This window comes from Emydura macquarii, unplaced genomic scaffold (genome assembly GCF_026122565.2).
Source record: "Emydura macquarii macquarii isolate MOO-44397 ecotype Brisbane River unplaced genomic scaffold, CSIRO-AGI_Emac_v2 contig_3295, whole genome shotgun sequence".
NCBI classification, from domain to species: Eukaryota; Metazoa; Chordata; order Testudines; family Chelidae; genus Emydura; species Emydura macquarii.
In genome coordinates this window covers 2367688-2394334 of record NW_027133432.1, presented here as the reverse complement: position 1 = coordinate 2394334, position 26647 = coordinate 2367688, and the positions used below count along the sequence as shown (strand labels likewise).

Below are 26647 nucleotides of genomic sequence, written 5' to 3'. Positions count from 1 at the left end.
AGGGGGAAATTTGCTTATGCTGCATAATTACTTAAATGAGGATGATATGAGAGGGAAAACAGCATTAGCCACATCTTAAAACAAGATTGACTGTCTGAAGTTGAAAAACAAAAGGAAAATCCAATTTAGATCTCATTTATTTGTATTACAGTAGCACCTAGAGGTCCCAGCTGTGATTTGAGGCCTGCTTTGCTTACAGAGGGAAATTTTCAAAGCCACAAATGGGAGCCAGGCACCTTTTGGAAATCTCCCTCAGAATCTAAACAGATGAGACAGACAGGGAACACGTGAAGTGGCTTGCCCATGTTCACATAGCAGGTCAGTGGCTGAGCTGGGTACCCAGGTATCCAGATTCCTAGACAAGTGCTCAAGCCACTTGACCGTGGTTCTTATAGTAAGAAGAAAGTTCCAACAGCACCATTGAAATAGTTTGCCAGGAGAAAAAGGTAGGGAACAAATTCAGAGGTGCTCAGAGTTAAATGAGAGCTAGGAAAGCATAGCGTGTAGTGTCCCTCCTATTTAACCCAGGCGGTTGGATCAGAGGACTCAGGAGCTGTTGGTTGAAATCTTCAGTGTGCTGTCTTAGGGAACATACGCGCAATCCCATGACAGAGGTGGTCTGCCAACAGAGGTGGTCTGCCATCAGAGCCTTTAATTCTGCTACTTTGTAAAACATTGTTGCTTAAATGTTAGCAAGTACTGTGTGGAGTGCAGCTTTCCTGTATCCCTGGCGTTTTTTAGAGCAAGTTGACTTCAGGCTGCTGCATGTTTGACATTTAAAAAAAAAAAAAAAAAATTGTTGCATAAGTGTGTTTTTTTTAACCTATTGCCTCGCTCTCTGTGATAATTACATTAACGTTTAAAATGCACTGCTGTCACAGCTCTATAACCTACCAGTGTCAGTGCTATTCCAGTATCAGATTAGGTGCCCAATTAATAAAAGGGAATTTGTTAAAATGCTGATAGGTATTTGAAAGGCACTTCAAAGGGGGGGGATCTTTACTGCTGAATCTGTCTCCTGTTTTTAGATATTTTTGCTTATTACTCTTAAAAGCAAAAGTTTAAAAATGAGTGGACAGCATCTTTGAGTGTTGAGTAGGAGGAATGCTGTTGAGATAAGATTTGCTTGGAATATTTAGTTTCAAATATAGCAATAAGCTCTGATTTAAAATTAAATGTCATACAGAAGTTTCTCTTGTTCCCTGATTTATTTTACATTTAATGGGCAATATAGCAATAAACATACAAAACAATATTTTTTTATGCATATCACTTTGTTAATGGCTAAGAGATGTACCCCATCCAGTGGACATCAAAACAGCTCTTCAAGTCAAAGACTATGTTAGGAGCTTGCAAGTTACAATCAGCTATCAAGTTAAATGGAAAGGCAAGAAGGTTGACCCATATAACACAGTTGAGTAGCTTAGATGATTTCCTACATCAGACAAACCACGGGGAGTAGTGCAGGACGCACTAAGGATCCAATCCTGCTTCTGTGGAAGTCAATGTTGCAATTGACTTAGTGGCATCACTGTACAGGGCCTTACTAATAGGCTTATTCTATGAATGTAGGAATTGCCATAGTGGATAAGAAACCCCACAAAAGCAGAGGTGGGATAATTGGACCACCCTACCCTCCGTATTAAGTCTCATCTGGATCTCTAATTGTTAGATATTGGCTTAAATGCTGAACCATGAGGTTTAATATCACTTCCAAAATTTTTGTTAGTATTAAGAATTGTGACTTATCTCAGCAATCCAACTGATAACCCCTCCTGTTTGAAACAAATACTTCAAGAACTCTGCACAACACTTGGCCATTTGGTGTATGTTAACCGGATTATATAGAGGTTTTTTTTCCTTCTTTTCTCTTTTGTCCTTTAAATTGAGTTGTTGGCTTTCATCTGACCATTATCTCCAAGCCCATTTTTCTTAAACGGAATACTTATCAGACTGACTGTGTGTGGTGGCCCCTGGGCAGTATTCATGCACTCATGCATTCTATACATTTAATAAAATAATTGTACAAAAAATGTAATGGTCTGCCTACCTTATCACCAGATACCTGATTGTCTTACGAAAGATCTGATGGCTATCCTGTTTGCTCACTTGATATTTTTAGTAGAGTTCAATATCTTATCACTGCAACACAAGTGCTTTTTCAGAATATTTTATTTTTATTTCAGTATTTTAAATAACTGCCTTTTTGTCTTCTCTCCAGAATGGGCTTTTATCTGCACTGCCTTATTTTGGCTGTTGGGTGTTTATAATTGTGACCGGTCAAATTGCTGATTGCTTAAGGGAAAAATTGAACTTTTCCACTGTGTGTGTGCGCAAAACATTCACCCTAATAGGTAAGTAAATTAGGTTAATAATGTGCATGCTTTTTCTTGAGTTTAGAGCACCTAATAGTGCCTGATTAAGGAAAAATTAGGCATCATAAGTTTGACTCCTTACAAATGGTCTGCCATCAGTTAAGGTATGTGTTTGTGCTGTTCTTCAATGCTATTGATCATGGTGGTTTCTGGGAGTCGGGGGGCACATGCAGAAGACCAGTTGTACCAAAATGTATATGTTTGCTGGACTAAACATTAGTATTAAGTTTAGTTCCTACTGTTCCTTTGGACCTATGTGTCTTAAGTTTGACATGCACGTATCATGCATTGGCCACATTAGCTTAAAAATCAAAGTCTCCTTTCCTGTTTTAAGGTCGTAGTCTATTCTTAAAATGTGAGCTGCATATGTTTTTACAAATTACTTCAGCCACTGGATGTGCTTATTGTCTCCAGCAACGTTTGGGTTAAGAAGGGTGTTTAGAAGACTTCTAAACTTAAAATTTGCCAAACTTTTGTCTGCCTCACTGTTGAGTGTACATTACATATACATGACTGAAAGAATTAAGGCTATGTCTACACCACAGCTTATGTCAGCATAACTTATGTGGCTCAGAGATGTGAATAAACCCACAAGTGACATAAGTTACATCAACATAAGCGCTGGTGTGGACAGCACTGTATCAGTGGGAGAGCTTCTCCTGCCGACATAGCTACTGCCACTTGCGGGGACTAGGGTATTAAACTGATGGGAGAGCTCTCCCTCCATCAGTTTAGAGCAGCTACATTAAACAGCCGACAGCAACGCAGCTTCATCAGTGCAGCTGCACCGCTGTAAATGCTCTAGTGTAGCTGTGCCCTAAATGTGGCAGACTTTTTTTTTCTAAATAAACCTGCTGTTTTTCCACAGATGTGCACTGACATGTCTTCTGAGAAAAAATGTCTATATATAGTTATATATAGTCCTCTGTATTGTCCTCTAACAAGCAAAGATGAAGATATCTATTTAAAGCAATTTTTATCATCTCTTTTCTCAAAAAACAGATTCTGTTGGAGTAGAGATTTCTTTTACAGTACTTGCATCAAAGGGTGAAATTTTCAAAGTCAGCTAAGTGACTGAGGGAACCATTAAAAGTCAGCGAGACTTAGCCCTGCTCTACAATATGAACTTTCGTCAGTATAATTATGTCGTTCAAGGATGTAGAAATTCCACACACCTGAGCGACACTGTTTCACCAACTGAACTGGTGTAGATAGCACTATGTTGACGGAAGGGCTTCTCCCATCAACATAGCTACCGTCTCTCAGGAAGGTGGAGTGCCGGTAGATACCGTCTTCACTAAGCTGCACCTCTGCAACGCTGTAAGTGTAGACAAGCCCTTAAACTCATAGTAATTCAGTGCACTTTAGAATGATAGAAAGTGGTTGTCACAATCTTATCTTGGTATTTTCCAGGTTGCAATATCTGGCTGACTTTAGTCACCTATGCCCAAGATAATCTTTATTAATTGTAATAAGTTTTTTACATACCTGTAAATAAAAAGAACAGCTAATTAATGAATCTAAGGAAGGGAAAAAAATCTGACAGAACACTTTGAAATCCAGGCTAACAAAACTCAAAGCACATCTATCTGCCATAAAGAGGGCAAGGAAGGATTCAGCGTTTACAAATGTATTTCTAGAGCATACGTTTCAGCTTTTTAAAAACTACCTGCCATCTTTTCAGTACCCAAGTGTTGTGGCATATCAGTACAGTGACAAAACTCACATAAATTCAGAATCTTGTGTCTTGGTTGCATGACACCAACCTCCCAGTACACTCCAAAATGTACCTATTGCAAACAGTCCCTTGGAAATTGCTATGACAAAATACTGCATCAAAATTTTCTGAAGCTAACATTTTTGAAGAGCATGTGGGGCCACCAGTTGAAACAATGGTACCCAACCTCATTCTGCAGGATGGCCACATAAACCTAAACACAACCTTGTGTTGGCCAAACAGATTCTATTTCATATGTATTTAGGTAGGTTGTTTCTCTGTATGGTACTTAAAAACAAATAAAGAAATCAGTGCACATAAAACATATTAGAATGATAGAAAATGGAAAAAACAGTGAAGGACACACAACTAAACTAAAATGATGTAAGCCTGATGACAAAATGCTATTGAATCAGCCATTAGTATATTGTGTTGAAGCAGGCCACAGGCCTTATGAAATGCCCTGGTGGGCCGTGTACGACCTGTGGGCTATAGGTTGGGCATCCTAAAGTAATGTCTTATAATAGCAAGCTGTTCCATTAATGTACTTACACGTAGAATAATGTCTGAACCCCACTACAGACTTCATAATCTTTCACTGTATCTGATTGTTTGCAAAGCTCAGACTATTTTGAGTAATCACATATAGAATTACTTGAAGACCAAAAAAGCGTTAGCACAAATTCCTTTGAATTTGAATGGTAGTTTGGTTCACTTATATCCATCCTTATTTGTTGTTTGCAAATATTCATGCAACTGGGTTTCTGCCTGGTCAAACAAATGGTTGGGGAATGACTGTTCTCCATATGAAGACCTGTATTTGCATTTGAATAGGGGTATTTGTGCCCAAACATCAGTATTCATTATTCACCTTTTGTTGTTCATTATTCTTCTGTTTGTCGCCCACTGAGGGAGCAGAAATGTGGCTTAAGTGACTATCCCAATTCTGTTAGTGCATAGTCATACTAAACAGCCCGCAAATACCCCACCAGCTGAAAGTTGTTCAAATCATCTGTCTGCCCAATTACAAATAATTAATACACTTGCAGAAGTCAGGATCCATTCATGAAAAGAAAAAAGTGTTCAGTTTGTATAATTTATTCACCCAGCTCTAGTCTTGGCCCATTTTATCTGCTAGGGCAGCCTAGATTAATTTTATCATAGTATACATAAAAGTGACCTGATCTGATTAGATTAAACTGATCAGTATCAGTTGCTTTCTGATGACCTTTCATCCAATTAAAGCTTGCTCTCCTATCTGCGACCAGCATGGACTTCAATGGGCTCATGTAGCACAGACATCCTGGATTTTCTTCTGACGGAGCTATACAATTGTAAATCCTCATTTTAATTTAACTAGTACCATGCTATGTTTTGTGCACTAGGTGGCAGTAGTAATACAGAAAATACACCAAAGTAAAAACTTAGTTTTATGTTTTTTGTATGATAAATAACATTTAAGCATCTCCATGGTGGTTAGAGTCTGGAGGTTTCTAAATAATGTTGTTGTTTTTAAGGAATGATTGGACCTGCAGTATTTTTAGTAGCAGCTGGATTCATAGGTTGCGACTACACATTGGCTGTTGCATTCCTAACCATATCAACATCACTAGGAGGCTGTTGTACATCTGGCTTTGGCATAAACCACCTGGACATAGCACCTTCGTAAGTATTGCTAAAGCTATTTTTAATACAGCTGACATTTTGATGATCTTCAACATTGTGATGTGAAAGCTGAGTGGGGTGTTCCATTTAGCTTTACTGTTAACAATGGTGAAGCATTGCAACCTTTTAGAAGAGTTATTTGCATTTGAAAAACATGCTGTATAAATTGGTCAGCTGTTTGTGTGTCATAAGCAGGCAGTATATAGTGACTCACTATGAGCAGATCAATCCTTATGTGCAGTTGTTTTCAGTAATTGTGTAATTTCTTCAAAAGAGAAGGCTAGATTCTAAATCTCTGTTTCTGTGGCCTTGTACAAGGCTGGAGCCTGACAGATCTCTCTCCTTCCTAAAGACCTGGGTTTAGCTGTACTCTTTAGAAGTCCTCTTAAATCCAGAATAATGACCAGTTGGAGAAATATTCAGCTCTGTTTGATTTACCCTCATGCACAGGACCCTGGTGAAGTACAGGATTTCTACACTTATCAGGGCAGATTCTCTGCTGTGTCAGATCTGGGCACAGCAAAGCAGAAGGGGGAATGAATAGAAGGGGCTGCTCTAGCCTGTGCCAGCTGTCTGTGATCCCCCAGCTTCAGGGAGCTGTGGTTTAATGGTTTGAGCACTGTACTGAGAGCCTGATCGTTTTACTTTCTAGTCCCATGTCTGCCACAGGAACCATAGCCAGACTCAGGTCACTCTCCCACCCCACTCCATGTGTGGTAGCTGAGGGGAGGGAGGAAGGCTAAGAGCCAGCTCTATCAATTTGTCCCACACTGGGGACTTCTGGGTGATTTCTGCTTTCTTTGCACCATCTGATTATTTGCAGATGTCAGGAAGGAATTTCCTCTCCAACAATATACTGCACAGCTGTTTGGTTTTTGTTTTGTTTTCCCCCACACTTTTGCCTTCTTCTAAATCATCAGCAGGGTGAGACTTCGCTTCTGTTGGGGTCATCCTTAACTATGCATGTTTATAAAGACGATATGCTTTAGACTGGTGGCCTCTTTAGTGTGGCACTACTGTTGTTCAAAGATGCACTTCATTTGTTTTCCCAAAGTGGAGAATGAATTGTCAGAGAGGTGTTCAGACAAATTGTTTTCCTGAAATTTCCTTCATTTTAAACAAAAGATTAATCTAGGTGTTCAAAACGAAATCAGGTGATGTGCAGGATTTTGTGCTGCATGTCAAACTCCTCAAACTAGCTCCATAGTTTACCATTGGAGAAAGATTTCAATGATGCTGTCTGCTTTCTTAAAAGTCAAAGATTTGGTCCAAACCTCTAGAGAGGGCGAGGGGGAAGAGAGAGAGAGAGAGGGAGGGAGAGAGAGAGAGAGAGAGAGAGAGAGAGAGACTTATACTACCATCTTTCTAGATGGTTGGCTGCCATATTGATATATAAAAATACACAAAAAATTACATTAAAAGCATTATTAAGGTTGCAAAGTCAAGCACTTAAGACAGGCCAGGTCAGAATTAAGGTTGCCTGTACAGTCTTAGTGCAGGCCCCTTGTATTATGATAGTATTTTAATTACATGATCACATACTGTCTTTTCCAGAGGATCACTGCCTCATTAATTGCACAGAATGGATGGTGTTCACTTAATGAGCAGCAATTCAATATTTTGTTTTGTCCCCATTGTTCAGGATCCAGACTTACCTATAGCATACCACTCAAACCCTGCTCTGAAGTCAGAATTATTCATTTCCTCAGGAGCTTTTCTGTGGTGCTCATCACTATAGTTTGGGTGCTTTACACACACTAATTACTTTATCTTCACAACACTCCTGTGAGATGAGGGCATGATATTATTCCATTTTACAGATGGGGAACTGAGGCACAGAGATACAAAGTCTAAAATATCTACAAGTTTTGGGTGTCTAATTTGAGATACGTGTGATCCAATTTTTCAAAGAACTTGTCATTATGTAGCATTTTATATGTAGGAAGCACAATTCCTGTTGACTTCAATGTGAGTACACAGCACTTCTGCAAATCAGACCTCAGGGTCTTAGGCTGGATACCCAGAAAATAAGGAATTAAAATCACAGTGAATGATAGCATGGAAAGTTTGGTTTAAGAGATTTGCCCAGCATCACACAGGTACGCTGTAGCAGAGGCAGGGGTAGAATCCGTGTATCCAGAGCAGCATTCAGCTCCCTTCACCATGAGCCATTCTTTGTTTCTGCAACCCCCTGCCTCAGTCACGACACATCTTCCAACTTCTACAACAAATGAGACGGGTCCTGGAGACAAATCTCCTTCCTTACACAACCCTGATTTATCCCCAGAGCAGGGCCATCCTTTGCAATGAATGAGGCAGAAGCCCTGTGCAAAAAATATTCTGTGATCATACAATTAAAGACCGTATTATAATAATACACACAAGGTTAGCCTTAATTCTGCCTTTGTTGAAGTTTTGAGTGCTTGATTTAGAAACCTTGATGTTTTTAACATAGTTTTTGTTTGTGTAACTTCCTAAATTTAAAAAAAAAGTAAACTGAAAAAAACATCAACAGGATGGAAATGTTAGATCCACCACACAGATATCTGGCACTTGAGTTAATAGAGTAACTGAGAATAATAGTAGGTGGTTGTCCTCTGCGTGGACCGGCATTAGAGAGGGATGCAAGTGGGCTTCACAGATAATTTGCTGAGAGCAGAGGAACGATTAGACTTAGCGTGTCTTGGGTTGCATTCTAGACACAGGGGGGTTGTAATGGGTACAGACTCTGTTGATCATTTTTTTTCCTCTTTTCCCCCTATCTCCGCCAACCTGTCCCAGTCCTGTCTTTTCCGCACCCCTGGCTTATTGTCCAAGTCACTCTTCCTCACCTAGCCAACCCCAGTCTCCATTCCTCAGGCTTCTGTTCCCAGTCTCTTTTTCCCAGCAAGTCTTAGTCTCACTTCTCTTGACTTTCCATCCCAAGTGTCCTTGACCACCTACACCCCAGCTTCTCACCAGATCTCCTTACCCTCATCATCTCCTTCTGCCTGGCCCTATGGTTGTCAGTCCTCTTGTCCTTGCCAAGACTCTTCCCCCTCCACCAGCTCCTCATCCAATCTGTCAACCCCCCACCTATTAGATCCTGGTCCTCTGTCTTTTTGCCTAGTCAGTTCCAGTTTCCATCTCCCCCACTTTCCTGCTGACTCCTTAAGCCAATCTGTTTAAATTTAACTTACAAGGAAATATTTCCATAAATGAACAAAATAGTTCATGCCCAAGCAGGAAACATGAAATATAATATAAAAATGTAGATGTCTCTTCCCAATAATTTTAAATGAATAATGGTAAGGGGGCAAAATTATCAGTGGGGAAAAGTATTCACTTCTGGCTTCTTTCCCAAAATGACTACAGTAATACATTTCCTTCATGATGATGATTCTTAGTATCTCACTCATCATAAAGCCTTCATATTGTTCCCATGGCTCTCTGGTGTGCTGAACACATCATGTATCTCGCATTGTGCTCCTCATTCTGCCTTATTTTATCAGAGAGTCCATTGTAGTCATTCATCCCCTTCGATGTTATAGAAGAGCTTAGTCAACTGTTGGACTGTCTTGCTTTGCAGATTTGCCCTATTTTTTAGCTTTGTTTCACATTGGATTCTTCACCTTGTACAGGGAGTTGCACCATGGTTATCTGCATCGGACTGTGTGTTGTCATGTACACAATCCATGTCAGGAACACTAAAAATGGAAGACATTTAGCCAGGAATGAGTTGCAAATGCTTCTCTCGGGTCCAGATGAACTTTGAAAGTGCATATTAATATTGTTGCAGTGCTTAAACGTTTTAAGGAAGAAATGTACGTAGGTCCATTAAGGGCTTTATAGTCTTGTTATACTCTTATCTGCCCCTAGAGGCTTTTACACTTTGGCAATCAGCTTCATAAAGCCCTATTAATTTTTATGCACTTTCAGGTTACCAAAGGAGTATAAATACATGCCTTCTTTAAAAGAAATAGTATCACTTTAATCAGAATTTTGAAGTTTAAAGTGAAGTGTAGTGCGCTGCCTTGATAAGAGCTGGTAAGTCTGACTTTAAAGAAAAATCAGCCAATAGACTTGATTTGTAGCTCCCATGAAAATGATTTATTCCGAACACACACAAATTTGCTGCTAATCCCATCTGATTGTACATATGCATCATCGCCTTTTACAGGCCCTCCAGTGTGAGATTCCTTCTGGATTCTCCTGTTTCAGTAAGTAAAATAGCAGGGCTATGAATATCTCTTCAAGAAGGCTATAGGTTCTGGGAGGTGAAGTACTGAAGTCAATAGGAGCTTTGCCATTGAAATCAGGGGGGAGCCAGGATTTCATCCCATGAGTGTTAAACAGTGAGTTAGATCATTACAGCTATTGGGAATATCTCCTTTGCCTTTTATTAGCTCATGGCCGTTCTCAATGTTTTTTATATGGGTTCTGTGGGCAGCAAACCTAGCCTGCAAATCCTTTCAGCTTCTGGGATCCGCAGCCTAATGATTTAAGCTCTGAACTGGAAGCCTAAAATTTCTAGTTCTGGTCTTGCTTGTGCCACTGACTTGCTTTAATGCTCTGCTCTGGTATAGCATTTTGCAAACATGGTATCAATATGCCTTGCAAGACCCGTAGAAGAGGTACATATATTCATTTTACAGGCACAGGGAGGAGAAACTGATGCTCAGAGAGGCTAAGTGAGTTTCTCAAGATCACAGAGCAAGTTGTCCTCTAAATAAGACTGCTGCTGTGTGTTGAGAGCAGTATACCCTGGGATCCTAGAGAGATCCAAATGTCTGCGTGTGGACCTGCAAAAGTGGGTGCGGCGACCAGGAACATGGTTGGCCTCAGTTAAACCCACCCACCATTTGCATGCTACAGCCATAACCTATATAAGTCTGAAGGGAACAAATGGAGCATGTGTTCTAAAGGTCTGTGTTGGTGGAACTTATGCTTTGCAATAAAAGGTAAATGGAGAAATCCTTAATGCCTCCTATCTTATTAACAGTGGCATCTGGGTCGTCTTTCTCTGTCCCCACACATCAGCCTGTCATTCTCCACCCACTACCACCATCACCTCCTACCCCCTTTTTCTCCTCACCTCTCCAGTGGATCCATCCTAGGCAAATTGGCCATGGTTTACCCAAAGAGGGCATGGTTTGGTGTAAGAGGCTGGGCAAGACTCTGGCCAGTTCACTTTGGTTTTAGCCTAGCTAAAAGATGACAACCATATAACCAGCTAGCATGAAGCTCCTAAACCAGTAATTCATACTAAGGTTACACTGAGTTGCTCTGAAAATAAATAAAAGGGAGCCATTCTTATGCAAGTACTAACTTGTCTTGGCTTTGTTTAGTTCATGTGATCTGATGAGACTACAGCTCAAGTTGGTTTGGCTTCTATAAAGAGCAGTTTCACCAAATAAAAAAATAAATAAAAAAGCAGTGTGAACAATTTCTTCTACAGGTATGCTGGGATCCTGCTCGGAATCACAAATTCATTTGCCACTATCCCAGGAATGGTGGGGCCAGTCATTGCAAAAAGCCTTACTCATCATGTAAGTCTAATTGTTTGTTGTTTCACAGATGAAATGTCTATGTCCTGTAATGGACATTCTCCATTCTGAGATGCTATTTTATATAAAGAAAGAACTTGGGATGTATGGGCCAGTCTTAGTCTTGGGTTGTGATAAAGTTGTATGCTCTGGCTTTTATTTTGGGGGCTGTAATACTGGCAGTGAAATGTGAGATTGCATTTCAAAGAGCTGCATAGAGCTTTAGCTATTGGCTGCCAGTAACTTAGGCCTTGTCTTCACTAACAAAGAAAAGGTGTACGTATTTTACCACGTTAGTTATTAACGTGTTAGCTATCATGTTATTAAAATCCTAGCGTGGACAAGGTCATTATAGTTTTAACACATGTTAACAGGCTGAGGCAAACACTACCTTTGTTAGTTATGGCAGAATTATAGCGTTTGAATCCTGAATTAAAAGCCTTGTCAGGTAAGCAAAGGAACTGGTTTCAAATGTATTTATTTGTAATGTGTATCCTGGGATTTTAGTGTATATTATAAAACACTTTACCGTTCGTCAGAGACTTGAATTAGATACCCGGTCTGAGACTTGTTCTTCCCTCCACTACTTAGTTTCTCATTTTATGATTATCATGTACATAAGGAAAAGCCTTTTCTTTTAGAATTCTTGGTAGAATTATTTTAAAATGCTTTAGAGAGGGCAGGTGGGATGGGTGATTTTACTAGTTCAAATGGCAAATTGAGTCACCTAGTGCTAAACTGCTCCAACCATTGCCTTAAAAACACTGAAGTAGTATTTAATGCTGGGGGTCCAAACAGATCAGCTTCATCTGGACAGCTTAACAAAATTATCTTGCACAGTTTAGCATGGTGTTAATGCATTCTCATTCAGCTACCCTTCTCCTTTCTTTACTGGTAAAGACACTTTGCAAGCTTGTTTGAATAATCACTTGCTATTTTAAAATGTCTTTTTAACCTTAAAAATCTACATACACACAAACCTCAGTGATTTTTTAGAAAAGTGTTAGCCAATGCCATTCATGCATCCTAGACTTTTTTAGGCTACAAACTTTCATCCTGCTTTCAGTGACAGCCCTTCACTGCCACTAGTTAACTCCTCTGTGGGCCAAAATCAGTCCATAGCTGCAATGTTGACATAAAACTCATGGCTGGAATAATAATATAGTAACAAATAATAAAATTGATTACCAGTAAAGCATAGGAAAGAAATACTGCTGCTCTGAAAGCTAAATAGTCCTTTCTATTAGGCTGACATTCTCCATGCTTTGGTTTAGCCAAATACAATTTTGAGACAATACGTTAGGACCTTCTCTCACTTTGTTTAATCATAAACTGAGTGGGCCAGCCCTTCTCACAGTGATGTTAGAATATCTTTGTAAATTGCATGTTTTTAAAATGTACTTGACTCATATTGCTATTTATGTTGACCTTTTGTGTTAGTAATGCTTTTGATGTCAACATGAAACTGCACAGTATAGAATTTTCATTTGAAAAGAAAGAGTACGAGGAGAATGTCTTTTTAGTAACACTTAATTCTAAGATATGATGCTGTAAACTGATTTCTTTTCTTTTTCTCTTGGCAGAATACTGTGGGAGAATGGCAGACTGTTTTCTACATTGCTGCTTCTATTAATTTATTCGGAGCAATTTTTTTTGCATTGTTTGGCAGTGGAGAAGTGCAGGACTGGGCACTCAATGGTCGCCACTTGCATAGAAACTGAAGGAGCTATTGAGATATCAAGGCTATACTGAATCACTGTTCTAGAGTCGTGTGACCTGAAAAGTGCCTTTCATATTGATGCCCAGAAAGCTACAAAAGCTTTTAAGTTTAACCATTTTATCTTTGTACTGGAAGTCACTTGACAGTGCATGTATGTTATTTCTGTAACAAGAAATTACTTAGCTCTAGTAGGACTTGATATCAGATACATGATCTGAAACTTAGAATTTTAAATCAGTGTGCTGGGCCCCATTTCCCGCCACCTCTTAATATTTTCTGAATTAAAACGGGTAGGAGGGGTCTTCTATCATTGACAGGACAAAGGAAAAGAGAAAGGATTGTGTGTGGTGTTGAGAGGAGGAATGGCATGTAAAGAATGGTATGTGATATGCAGCCTTTTTTTAATTTTCATGATGAAGTTGATATTCTTCTACAATTTTAATGTCCAGGAACTTCTAGGTTTTCTAGAGGTTTTTATTGCATTTTTCTTTTCACCAATATTTTAATTGGTGTTACAGGGCTCTATTCTACTACATACACGTTTCCAACATGTAAACATAAATAAATGTTCATGTTCTTGAACATGGATTCACAACTAATACAGAGTAATCAGAGATCAAATTTACAACAAGCAACTTACATATGAGACGAACACAGAGGGAGTCCTCCCCCACCCTTTCTCAGTAGGGTATGGTATGTCAGTATCGTGTGGTGTGTACATAGACAAATAGTTTGAACTCTAAGCAATGTAAAGATTGCACTAGAAGCAGAATAACTAGGTGTTTGTATTAAAATGATTTTTTTTTTGTCATGACAATAAGCAGTCAAAGCAATGGAACTCTCAAATTCTGCTCATGTCAATATATGTAAAATTGCCAATGGAAATATACTAAAATGAAACCAGTGCAGAGAGTAAGGATAATACTTTTTAGGTCTCTAGGCCTACTCTAGCCTTGTTCACAGGTTAGAAAGCAGTGATACTGGGAAATGAACTGGTGCAACTTCATTTTTGGAAATTGCCCCAGGCTCTTGATGTTCTGAGTCAGAGAGAATTGTGCTATTAGTACAGAATTTCACACTTGGATCATTCTTACTGTAAATGTACACTTGGATGCTACAAACCCAATTAGACCAGGATCAGGGAAATTATGAGTGAAAATGATAGTCTAGAAGAAAAGGGTGATTGAACATCACCCATTTAGAGTAGTCACTATATACAGCAGGTAAAAAATCCCTTGCCAAAGATTCCTTGATTGGAGCAGGTTGGTGAGGAACATTTTGCTTTGTTTTTTGCACCTACTACCAATACAAAAAGAGAAACCTGGTTCACCTGCCTACTGGTGCTCCAGTGGAGTCTGACTGACCTCATTTCTAGGAAATGGCAACTGCCTCTCTTTACCAGCTTTAAGAATTTTTGTTTTGGTCTGCATTGAAGTGTCATGTTGTCTTACTATGGAAGTATGTTAAAGCTGTGTTGTATCAATTTGTTTCTACAATAAATTATGCCAAATTTGTGTGGAATTAATATTGATACATGCAAACTTTATTGGAAATGATCACTTCCCAAAATTGTATCCTCTAATTAAACAAACTAAACTTCTAAGCACTGCAGCACAGTTTCAAATCTAGCAGAGAGAGGTGAGTACTGTCTATCAACTGATAGTATGAAAGAGGTAATTTCATTTTGTGTTCACAAAGCAATTGGTCTCCCTCAGCAAAAATGGTGCCAAATAGTCAAAAGGATTGTTAGGACATAACCTGTAGGTGGCCAGGGAAGAGGTTTGTTCAGTTTATGTTCCATGTCAGAGGTGTGGCAGTATGGGAGAGGCTTGCATGGCCACTACATTTTCTTTTTCAGGTCTGTTCTGTAGACAGAGCTTTAGATTCCAGGGCTGTCAATCTGGCACCTTGGTGACCACTAAAATTGAATTTCCAGAAGAAAAATGGAATCTGATCATTATTTTGATTTGTTTTCATCTGTGAGTTAAGACATTAAACATTAATTAGATCTAACACCACAGACTCTATTTTAGTTATCCAGGCCAGACTGTCTTGGAATTTCTGATTTTCATACCTCTTTTTTTTTTCTTCTAATCTCATGCTTCATTGACACAGGTACTCCATGTTCAATTAATTGTAAGTGAAAAGTTTGGTTGGAAAGAGGGACAGAAAAATTACAGTAGGTTCTGATGCTTATTTCTAGAAAGCAGACCAAAGCTAGCTGGGGTTATTCTGAAGGAATCGGAACATTTAATAATATAGAGCTTGATCTGCAAGATGTTAAGCACTCTGGCGCCAATCCAGCATAGCATTTAAACATATGCTTAACTTTATCTTGCAGGATCAAGCCCATAGAATAGAAAAAATACATTAAAATGTCCAAAATTTAAATCATTATTGCACTTCTGCCTCTTCACCGTGTTACTGCTCACTCTGCCTTCTCAATGTATCTGTTTGCTTCCTTGTATTATTTTAGGATGTTTTGGGTGACCAACTTGACACTTTAAAGGGTCTTGATTCTTTTCAGAAAGTTCTGAGCACCCATCAGGCCCTGTTAAGAAGTTTCAAGTTGGACACCCAAAATCATGAATTAACTTTTTAAAAATTTCTCTTTAAATTTGTATCGATTCATTTTCCTCCTTATCCTGTGTAACTGGTTCCTTACTTCATTTTGTTAACTTCTGTTTTTAATGTAAGTAAGGGTGTTCTGTGCTTCCCCACATCACATCTTACTGTGGTCTTCTTTTAGTAGCTAGTCACCAAGCTATTAACTGATCCACTTTCCCAGGAGCTGAGCTATTTCTGTCAAATACCCTCTTTGGCTGTAGCTCCTGTTCTCAAAAGATATATTTTTCTCCCCTCCTGATGTTGCTGAAATAGTTTGTTTCCACCGTGTATAACTGGTAATTGAGTCTAATTGAGTCTCACTATTTTCAGAATTCGTTATGAAGGGAAGATGATGTGAAACAAGACCTGGGTATTGTAAAGGTAGTTTGATTTAGTCACGTCTTAAATGTTCTTCCTCCGTTCTTCACATAAACACTTCTGTACTGGGAATGTCTACTGTCTACCTGTTATCTTATATCTTTCATGTCTCTAAGTCATTTCCTATAAACAGCTGTAGTTGGCTGGCCAAGTCCTGTTCTGGGCGCGGTAGGGTAAACAAAAATTGGCTGCTTATACAAAGAGTTGTAATAGCCAGGTTATACTTGCAAGGATATGTCAATGATCTACTATTTCTATTACTAACCTAATACCAAATTTATAAGTATTGAAGAAATTAGGACGTTCTGTTGGCAAGAAGCCAAAACTCCAGCAGTACCAAGTTTAGCAACAGTGAATTAAACAGTCAGGATGAAAGAGAGTTAGTAAGTACTTCTCACCATTTCTAGAAATTTCTCACCTCTTTATTCACCGCCTCCAGTATCCAGTGCTGCAAAAATATCACAACTGTGCTTGTTCAGGATGCTGGTCACTTCCAAGGAGAGATTACAAAAATGCATTTCTTTCCATGCCAGCCAGCCCACCCTTTTCCTTCCTCTGTACAGTACCACTCAGAATCATGCCTCCATGATCAAAGACCAGAGGCCCCAAAGGAAATCTTGGGCACTACTGCAAAGAGTTATTCAAAATACAGATAAATATTTAAGAAAGTAAAGTTGGATAACTTAGTCTGCGTACTAAGGACAGTGGGGTGCAGTCCATGAAGGTGCCTAAATTCCATTTTTAGGTGACACTGCAAGCCACAAAACTGCTTGGCTGCCACCTAACCATGGAGGTGCCTAAACTCACTCAGCATCTGAGTTTTTGCAGTAAAAGTTCCCTGGAGCTGTATGTTTCAGCCTCTGGGCATCTGCACTGCTGCCTCCCTCTAGATGTCAGGGCACCTGTCTCTCACCTGGACTCCAGAGAGAATCACAAACTGGGAAAGATGGGCGTTTGACTGACTAACTCACATATGGGGCCTGATCCGATTGGTGTGCTCAGAGGCCAGCTCATGGATCAGGCCCCTCCGGCAAGTTCACACAAAACAACTGGGATGTCAGGAGGAGGAGGAGAACCTCCCTTATAATGTTTAGCCTAGGGAACAGGGAACTCACCCAGGATGTGTGAGACACGCCTCGACAATGAGGAGAGTGTGAACAGGGGTTGTCTACATCTCAAATGAGTGCTCCCACTACGAGGCTACAGAGTCAGTCCCACTCTTTCTCTGGCTCAAATTAATATTTAATTATAAGGAAGGGCCTCCCTTTCCCCTCACTCTTCTCCCCAGTGGTTTTGTTTTGGGCCCCACACACAAGCTTATGTAGCCAAATGCCTATCTTCCCTCAGTTCATGGATTGCAAGCACAGTTAGACACCTATTTCCACAAGAGGGGTTGGGCTTAGGTACCTAACTTAGTCTCTGTGGGTTGTGACAATATTCCTGTGATTTTTGTAGGTACCTAAAAGATAGGTGATGCCATGCTGAGCGTCACAACACCAAGTCATGTCACTGTGACTATCAGTTCTTTTAAATATACCGATTTAACCCACCAACAACCTACCAGGTCTTGAACCAGAGAAAAACACTGCTGCTTTGAGTCTGAATTATTTTGGCAATCTGTTTAGTTTGGATGCTCCTGTGAGCAAGGACTTTGCTGTCCTCTGTGTTTTGTACAATGGTGAACATATTTATTTTGAAATAAGAGCCTTTTATGCCAAAGTACGCCCAAACTTTTTTTAAAGGAAAATATATAGTCCATCTCTAGAGATCATTTCCCCATGACCACGTGAGTGTAGCCACTAGAACAATGGCTTGGGAAAGAGCAAAGAATCATGTAATAACTGACGCTACAGGGGAAATTTGGGACATAAAGAACATTTGCAATTCAGCCATGCAGCAGCATTGAAGCCCTGGTCATAACAAAAGGCACTGATAAATCTGTAACACGGCAGGTGCTTTGAATGAAGGCTTTCCATCGCCCCCTACAGATGGCTGCTTGAGCCACACATTCTTCTTTGAACTAATACTCTAGCATAGCAATAATGTTATTGTTTATCAGTTGTATTGCAATAGTGCCTGGGGCCCCTTTGTGTTAGGTACCATACAAACACAAATAGCAGCACCACTGTATGCAGCTTTCTGTGTCTTTTTCTTGGAATTCTCCCAGCCTAGATCTGAGCTGGCCTAATTTCTACTCTGCTTGTGAGATGTCTCAGTAAAACATTTACAAGCTGGTATTGAGCCTCATTAAGCTCATACTGTACAAGCACCTTTACTTTAAAAAGCCCCAAAAGGAAGAATAAATGGGTGGGTGGCAGACGTAAGTTGAAATGTCATTGCTTTGTTAGTGTAAGGAGGCTATTTAATATACCACACATAGTTATTAACACCAAAGATTGTCTTGATTGTTAAGTAACAGGTTAACTTTTCTGATTTACAGGATGCTACATAAAGGTGATCCCAGATTTAATATAAAACTAAAATGGCATGAGATGCTACTTAGCCTTCTTGGTTAAAGAAAAAGTTATAATTGCAGTAATTGATCTAGGTCTGATTTGTCATAGTGTTAAAAGTTAATATCTTGTGAGAATGAAACAGCCAAAGAAGGAAGTGCAAGAAGAACCCAGCTAAGAGACAACTGATTGTATTAGCCTTTCACTTAGTGGTTTGCTTCAAACAACAGCCTGCAGCACTCACCAAGGGCCTATGCTGGCATTTAATTTAGCATGGATTCTGCCAATATTTATTTACTAGTTTGTACGAAGTGTACTATGTACATATATCTGTGTACACTACACTGTGTACAATATCCAGGTACTAGCTTGCTGATGGACTAGGACCATTGAGTCTTCATTCTTCCTTTTAGGCAAATATCCTTCGGAAGTCGGGCAGCCTTATCCATTTCACGGCTGATCCATGAGAGGTTGCTTGGCTCCTGGAGGGGAGCAGGGGGCAGGGAGGGAGTGAGAAGCTGGGGTAGCTGGACCCCACTCCTCAGGGACAAGAAGCTCTGAACTGCTTCCCTCTGAGAATGGGGAGGAGGGAAGTCTCTGTCAGCTTCCCCTGGCTCCCGATGGGGAACAGGGATGGGAGAAGCCCAGGGCTGGCTCCTGGCAAGACTGGGGAGTGGGTGGGCACAGCTCCCTGGGAGCCAGCCTGTGGGGCTCCCCACACTGTTCCTCTTAGGTCCGTGGAAGTACTCCTGGTGAGGATGCACTCCACTGACCCCGGGAGGATAGTGTGGACGTCAGCCACCACACGATTTTGTCGATTTTAGTTTTTGAGTGAAGAGATCCAATGGTGCTTTTTTGTTTGTTTGTTTTGAAAGGTTAAACAAAAACACTTCTGCTATTTCTAAATAAAGGGGGGATGCCTTTTCTCATTATTTAAAACATTCTTGTAACTTTTTTGTGAACACTCTTAAGGGAAAAGGGTGAGCAGTAAAAAATTGAAATTTGGTACAAACATAACTCTTCAAGTGAAATTTGGTTTTTATCTGACCAAGTTCTGACCCTTTTAAATTTGCATGCTGTGCATGTGCAGTACACATTGCATAGGTTTCTTTTTTTTTTTTTTTCCTCCCCTGCTAGGCTAGGAAAGTACATAGTTTAAAAAGAGTTACACTCACCAAAGAAAATATTCAGAGTAGGACACTACTTGACATAATTAAGGGGGGCAAAATCAGCCTCTTGATTAATGAGAAATTGGTTATTTACTAGAATCTAGTTTCCTCCTGGTTTACCTCAAGTCTATGTCGCTCACTGCCTTTCACCATTACTGGAAGTAACATTAGTTTTTGCACATTCAGGACCTCCAGTAAGCAGACCCTTACATGCACACAGAATCCCATTAAAATCAGTGGAGTTTGACATAGGGGCTGCCTGTGCACATCATTGAAGGAGTGAGGACTTAGACTAAAAAGAGACTCTTTCAGTCTGTAACTTGTTCTATAAATCCTTTGGAAATGTTCATGAAAATGCATAATTCACTGTCCAGAATATTTTTGTTAGTGGTTTTTATGTCATGGAGTTTAATTATATAATGTGCCTATTTCTACAAAAGCTCTTTTATTAATATTCAATTCATATGCCTACAAAAAAGCCCTCTGTTTCAGTTTAAAAATTTCTACGGGTAGAGAGTGGGAGACTAAAATATATTAAGCAATTGCTTTTAACTATATGAATATATAGCAGATGGGATTGCTGAATACTTTTGGTGGGACAGCAGTGAAGTTAAGCACAGGAAATGTACAAGTGCTAATACAGGACTGAAGAAATATCGGTAGAAAATGATCAAATGTAGAGAAATATTCACTTAGGGATGATGGTAATTATCAAATGCATGGAAGCCTGCAGTGATGTTGTAGCTGTGTCAGTCCCAGGATATTAGAAAGACAAGGTGTGTGAAGTAACATCTTTTACTGGACCAACTTCTGCTGGTAAGAGAGAGAAGCTTTTGAGCTCATGCACACCTGAAGAAGAGCTCTGTAAACTCAGAAACTTCTCTCTTTCAACAAGAGAAGTTGGTCCAACAAAAGATATTACCTCACCCACCTTGGCTGTCTAAACATATGGAAGGATAGGTATGACTCAGTGGTCTTAAAGTGCTTTAAAAATCATTAGCTGTACATAAATCACTCTATCTACTTGCACGGCCTCTTACCGCTCTTCAGAGCATTTCACAAAATATAAGCAACTTGATCTCACAACACCCTGTATTGTAGGATAAGCTTATCCTCATTTTACAGATGGGAAACTGAATGTAGAGAGATTTAGGCTCTAAGCCAAGAAGTAGCTCTAGGTGGGTGGACATCTGTATCTGCACAGAGCCCTGTTGACATCAATGGGATGTTAAGCATGTATTGAAAATTGAGCATATACTTAAGTTCTTTGCTGAATCAGGGCCAAAGTGAATTGCCCAAGGTCCCACAGGAAATTATGGCAGAGCTGGGAATCAAACCCAGACGACTTGACGCCTCGGCCTTGTCTACACAGGAAAGTTGCATCGGTTTAACTTACATCAGTTTTTATTTGAATATAGTTTACCTGGTGCACACCCAGCTGTGGACACTCCTGTATCAGTTTCAGAGGCTTATATTTGTTTAGCTTAAACTTGTTCCAAACTGCATAAGACTTTCTTAAACTGAAATAAGACTGTCCATATAGGGGTTTGTACCCAGTTAATTAAGTCAATTTAAATTCATACATTGGCTTAATGCAATCAGTGCAACCCTCTCATGTAGGCAAGCCCCTGGTTTAGTTCCTTAGCCACTGACTTCTGTAGGACTGCTCATGTGAATAAATTTACTCATGTGGTTAAGTGCTTGAAAAATCAGGCCTCTGACCATCACCTATGAGGCTTTCCTCTTTATCAGATTTCAGATAAAATATCACATACAACAACAATTCTTCAAGTAGTGTCCCTACAGGTGCTCCACTGTCGGTGCGTCTGCATCCCTGCGCTGCTGATCGGAGGACTTTGTTAGCAGTGTCTGTTCAGCTCACACATGCACTGCTCCTCGCCTGCCATGAGGCTAGCCAGCGGATGTGGGCGAACCCTCCTCAGTTCCTTCTCAACCACCCCTGGCTAGAGACAGAGCTCGAGCTGTCCTCGGATCATTAACTCTTTTAGACTTGTTAATTTTTAGCTTCCCTTGAAGCGTTTTCTTTATTTTATTTTTCTTTATTTATTTATTTATTTTTGTATTTTATTTGGCAGTTCTTCATTCTCCTCTCTCCCTCCCTCCCTCAAAAAAAAAAAAAAAAAAAAAGGGATAAAAAAGGGGCTTGTCTCCCACCAACCTCGGTGGGGGGACCCCCCTGGACAAGGGTATGCCCAGCTTCAGAAAGTGCCTCAGTTGCAAGGAATTTATCCCAGTAACTGACGGACACTTGCAGTGCGTTCGCTGCCAGGGAGAGAAGCACATTCCACAAAAGCGTGACTTGCGTCAGCAACTGAAAGCCAGATTCAGGAAAGACAGAGAGCTAAGACTCAAACTCCCATTCCTTGAGTTGGCCCTTCAACCTCCCTGTCCCCGCAGGAGCTGTCACCACAGCCCTCTACTTCGAAGGGAGGTGAACCCACAAAGATGAGCCACTCACAGAAGGCCGCTAAGAAAAGGTCCGTGAGTCCCCTAGCAAGCCCTAATCGAGCTGAAAACAATCCTCGGCTCAATCAATATCATCGGGCCAAACGGCACCGAAGCCATCTAAATCTGATACCCAGGAGACACATGCCTGTTGAACTGACGGAGGAAGTCGGATTGCCTAAAGACCCAGTGGATGTGGCAAAGCAGCATTGTTACCACGGGAGGGCAAAAAGCACAGAAGATCCACCCCAGGCCAGGCTCCGTCGGTATGGATGTCGGCACCAGTACCCATCAATGCAAGCCTCTCGACACCGGCAACCACCTCCAGCAATGACGCCATCCGCACCGTCGGATTTCCAGTGCGCAACGGATCTTTCTGTGTCCAACACACCAGACTCGCCTTTACTTAGTATGGGGTCCCGGGTACTGAGTTCACCTACAGCCCTGCTCGGCAACGTCTTCCTGCTGCGCACCACCCTTCTCATCACTGGAGTCAGAAAGGGAGAGAGAGGCTGCTGAGCATTTCCCTCGGTGCCTCCCCCACTCCTGTGGGGGCTGCTCCCAGCAGTATTTCAGCTGGTGGCCTCAGCTCCCCCCCATCCCACATGGTGCTGACCTGTCAGTGACTCACCGCTTCACAGGGGCCTGGGAGAGCAGAGAAGGCGGCTCTTTCCCCTCTCCTCAATGGTGGACTGCACTGTCCCCTGGGAGAGCCCCTTCTTGCCCCACAGCTCCATCCCCCTTCTGCAGAGGGGCCACTCCTGCCCCAACTTTCCAGGTGAGAGGAGAAAAGTTTCCTGGGACCCCTGCCCCCAACCGCCTAAGGACTAAACCCAGGTGACCTCCTAGCTGCTGGAGGTTGGGCCAAAGCACCGGGACGATTTCTCAACCCAGTGGAAAACATGGTCCCGTTGGCTGCCGGGCTCGGCTGAGCAGAGCTGGGCAGGGATGAGCCTGACTCAGCTGAAGCAATGCATTGCCTCGGGAAGCAGATATACTTCCTGTGAGAACTGTGGGCAATCTCAGCTGCAAATTCCCAGTCAGCCATGAATGGGAAATAAATTTGGTGGTCCTACACCTACATATTCTGACAATGGGGGACACTGACAGTAGACCTGTTCACTACGTACTAGAACAAGAAATGTCCTCAGTGCTGCACCAGAGCAGGGATCGGACGACACTCCATGGGGGACACTCCCCTCCTCCTGTGGGGCCTGGGTCTTCTTTACACCTCTCCCTCATTCCCTCTAGTACTGAAAGTCCTGTTGAAAGAGAAAACAAACATCCTACTGATTGCTCCCAGCTGGCCAGGCAGGTGTAGTACTCTTACCTGTCACAGCTGACACCATGTCCCCCAATGACTCTTCCAATTGCTCTGTACCTGCTATCACAGAACAGGGGACACGCTCTCCATCCCAATTTGCCAATTCATAGACTCAAAGCCTGGCTCCTTTGTGGTTCCAGTGCATAGAAACAGCTTGCTCTGAGGTGGTGCAGGAGGTGTTATTACACACCAGGAAAGGAGCTACTTGTCATACCTACCAACAAAAATGGGGAAAAAATCAAATCTGGTGTCAGCCCAAGGGCATCACTCTGATTACAGCCACCCTGCCAGTAATCCTGGACTAGCTGTTGATTCTCAAGCAATTGGGTCTCTCTATCAGCTTGCTAAAGGTTCGCCTAGCAGCAATTGCAACCGTCTGCCAGCAGTGGAATGAAGATGGCGTTCCTGAATGCCATTACCTCAGCAAGAAAGCTAGGGGAGATAGTGACCCTGATGGTGCAGCCTCCCTTCACTTCTTCCCCGACAAAGTCACTCTTTGACCACATCCAAAGTTCACTCTCAAGGTAACGTCCACTTTTCATATAAATCAGCTTATTCAACTTCCACCTTTTTATCCTAAACCTCATCAGGATAATAGGGAAGCCATCGCCATATGCTTGACGAACGGAGAGCCTTGGACAAAATAAGAGTTTTCAGAAAATCCTCAAGACTCCTCCTCTCCATTGCAGATAAGTCAAAAGGTACAGCGATTTCAGCTCAAAGGCTCTCCAAATGGGTCTCAAACTGTATCACGCTCTGTTACCAGATGTGTAATGTAGCACCCCCCTCTTCAATACGCATGCACTTTACAAGATCGGTCTCCTCTTCCGTTGCCTTCTCCAAGGACATCCCTATATCAGAAATCTGCAAAGCAGCTACCTGGGCACCTGCACGCACCTTTGCAGAACCTTATGCCATCCTCGGGGACTCAGCTGCAGATGCCAGATTCAGTGCCATGGTGCTATCATCTATAACAGACTCGACTCCAAAGCCCCAACCTCCAATGATGGGCACTGCTTAGGAGTCAACTACCGTGAGCACCCATAGAGAGAGACATCTCGAAGAACCATCATTACTGCACAAGGTGAGTAATTTCATTTTTTACTATCTCTTGCAGTTTTATTAAAAGTATTATGATATTTGATATTTTTGTTAAAGTCCCAGCTCCTGGAGTCCTTAGATTATCAGAGTATCTCAGTTTCAATTTTTTTAAAAAGTTTCTAGCCCTTGTGGTTGTGAAGGAAATCTAATAATAATACTATAATATCACCCAGTTCTCACAGAGTGCTGTTCATCAGTAGAGCTCAAAGCACTTTACTATATCGATATCGTTATCCCCATTTTACAGATGGGGAAAACTGAGGCAAAGAGCAGTGAGGTGATTTGACCAAGGTCACTCAGCAGGCCAATGGAATAGATACCAGGTCTTCTGAGTTCCCGCCCAGTTTTTATCACCTTAATGGTTCAAAAGGCAGAAAAGCCAGAAAAATAAAAGGCTCAAATGTTATTTTTAAACAGCTCATGATTTTTAGCCAATCTCATAATTTTTGAATGTTTGGGTTGGCAATACTGAATTAGTGATAACAATATCAGTAAGGAAACTAGCCATATGCTGCAAGAAACTCCTCCTTTCCTCACTCCTTGAGAAAAACATCTTGGTTTTATAAGAGTCATGGAGAGGCAAAAATGGCAAGACCAGTGTGAAATGCTGTCAGCTCAAATTAAGACACAATCAAAACCTATATACCTATATTTTTTGCTGGTGTTGGCTACATTCTCCAGGTTCATCGTTTTCATTCTAGAAGTGCTTCCGGTGTCATCTTATTGCAAAAATAGATCCTCTATGAAAATCAATGCACATCAGTCTTGTTTCATCTACATAAGAACAGACTGAAACCACAAGGCCAGGGAACAGTGATTTACCCCACCCCCTTTCTTAACAAGGTGCTAGCTTCAAAGCTTCCTTTTGGCCATTGAAACACCAACTTTATTAAGCAAGTGGTCAAAACACCAACATATCCAGTTTGAATAAATGAAATTTAATTATGAGGAACAGCAGGCTTCACTTCTGGCTAAGGACCTATTGGGAAAACACAAACATGCCAAACAAAAATCAAAAGTTGGGCCCATCTGTCTGTTTCTGATCAGTGAATGTTAAACACAAAGTATATGTCACTTCTATCTGAGCTTCAAAGATTAACTATTTCAGAGAATGTGCAACTTAGGTATGCCGCAGAAACACGCTTTTACAAGGGGGCAGACGTTTTTCTATAAAAAGCAAAACCATCTCTTTGCAGATTCCTCCTTCCTCCCACCCCACCACCGCCCGTTGGAAATCTTCTGAATCAAAATGTATGATTCAGGAATCGAAAAAGGGGATTGCAGTTTGGTTCAGACCTTTTTAGTTGAGTCATGAGCCAGAACTATTTCGCTGTACATTTCTTTGTCTCAGTGCACGAGGCAAGGAGGTTACTGTTTAGCGCAGATATCCCTGGTAGCGGGAAAACACAAAGGAAGGGGTTTAGAGTTACTGAAAACACATTGCTGAGCGGGTGCATGCCTGTGGAACAATAGAGAATGATGGCAGGCCCCCACACTATATAGAAAAGCTTGCAGTACACTCAGCGCCCCCTCCTCCTCCTCCCTCAGAATGGCTACACTATAGGCATTCTGAAAAGTTCCAGAGGGGTAGCCGTGTCAGTCTGTATGCAGCAAAAACAATGAGAGTCCTGTAGCACTTTAAAGACTAGCAGATTCAAGTTCTGCAGGCATAAGTTTTCGTGGGCTGCAACCCACTTCATCAGATGCAAGCCCATGAAAGCTTATGCCTGCAGAAATTGAATTTGTTAGTCTTTAAAGTGCTACAGGACTCTCATTTTTTTATAGGCATTCTGTTATGATAGGCTCTAGAAGGGAAGGAAGAAAGTATATGATCGACAATTATAGAAATTTAAGACAAGCAGTTATTCAAGGCACAAAACATTTGGACCTAATTACAAGGGCTGTTAAAACACTGATCGGATTAAGGATTTTTGGATCTGAAGCCAGTGAGCCAAAATGAAACCACAGAGCAGATAAAACATTAGTTCAGTAATAACAAAGCATTATTATTTGTATCTCATCATAATGTGTATAGCACCATAACAGCGCTTGATTCTGATTTCAGTGCTACCCTTAAAAGAATGCTCAAGACCTTTCCAAATAGTTCTCGGCCCTCTCCCTGGGAGAGCCCCTGCACCCACATGCAG

The 26647-nt window shown here is 41.1% G+C and overlaps 1 protein-coding gene across 2 annotated transcripts in view; it reads left to right on the top strand.

The window, feature by feature from the left end:
- SLC17A5 (solute carrier family 17 member 5) overlaps positions 1-14527 on the top strand; it is a 28516-nt gene extending 13989 nt beyond the window's left edge. For both annotated transcript variants that reach the window (XM_067532632.1, XM_067532631.1), the window contains 4 exons: positions 2222-2354; positions 5610-5757; positions 11195-11285; positions 12866-14527. In XM_067532632.1, coding sequence (XP_067388733.1) covers positions 2222-2354; positions 5610-5757; positions 11195-11285; positions 12866-13003 — 510 coding nt within the window. In that variant the 3' untranslated portion in view covers positions 13004-14527. The remainder of the gene's footprint in view (positions 1-2221; positions 2355-5609; positions 5758-11194; positions 11286-12865) is intronic.
- Positions 14528-26647: the final 12120 nt, after the last annotated feature.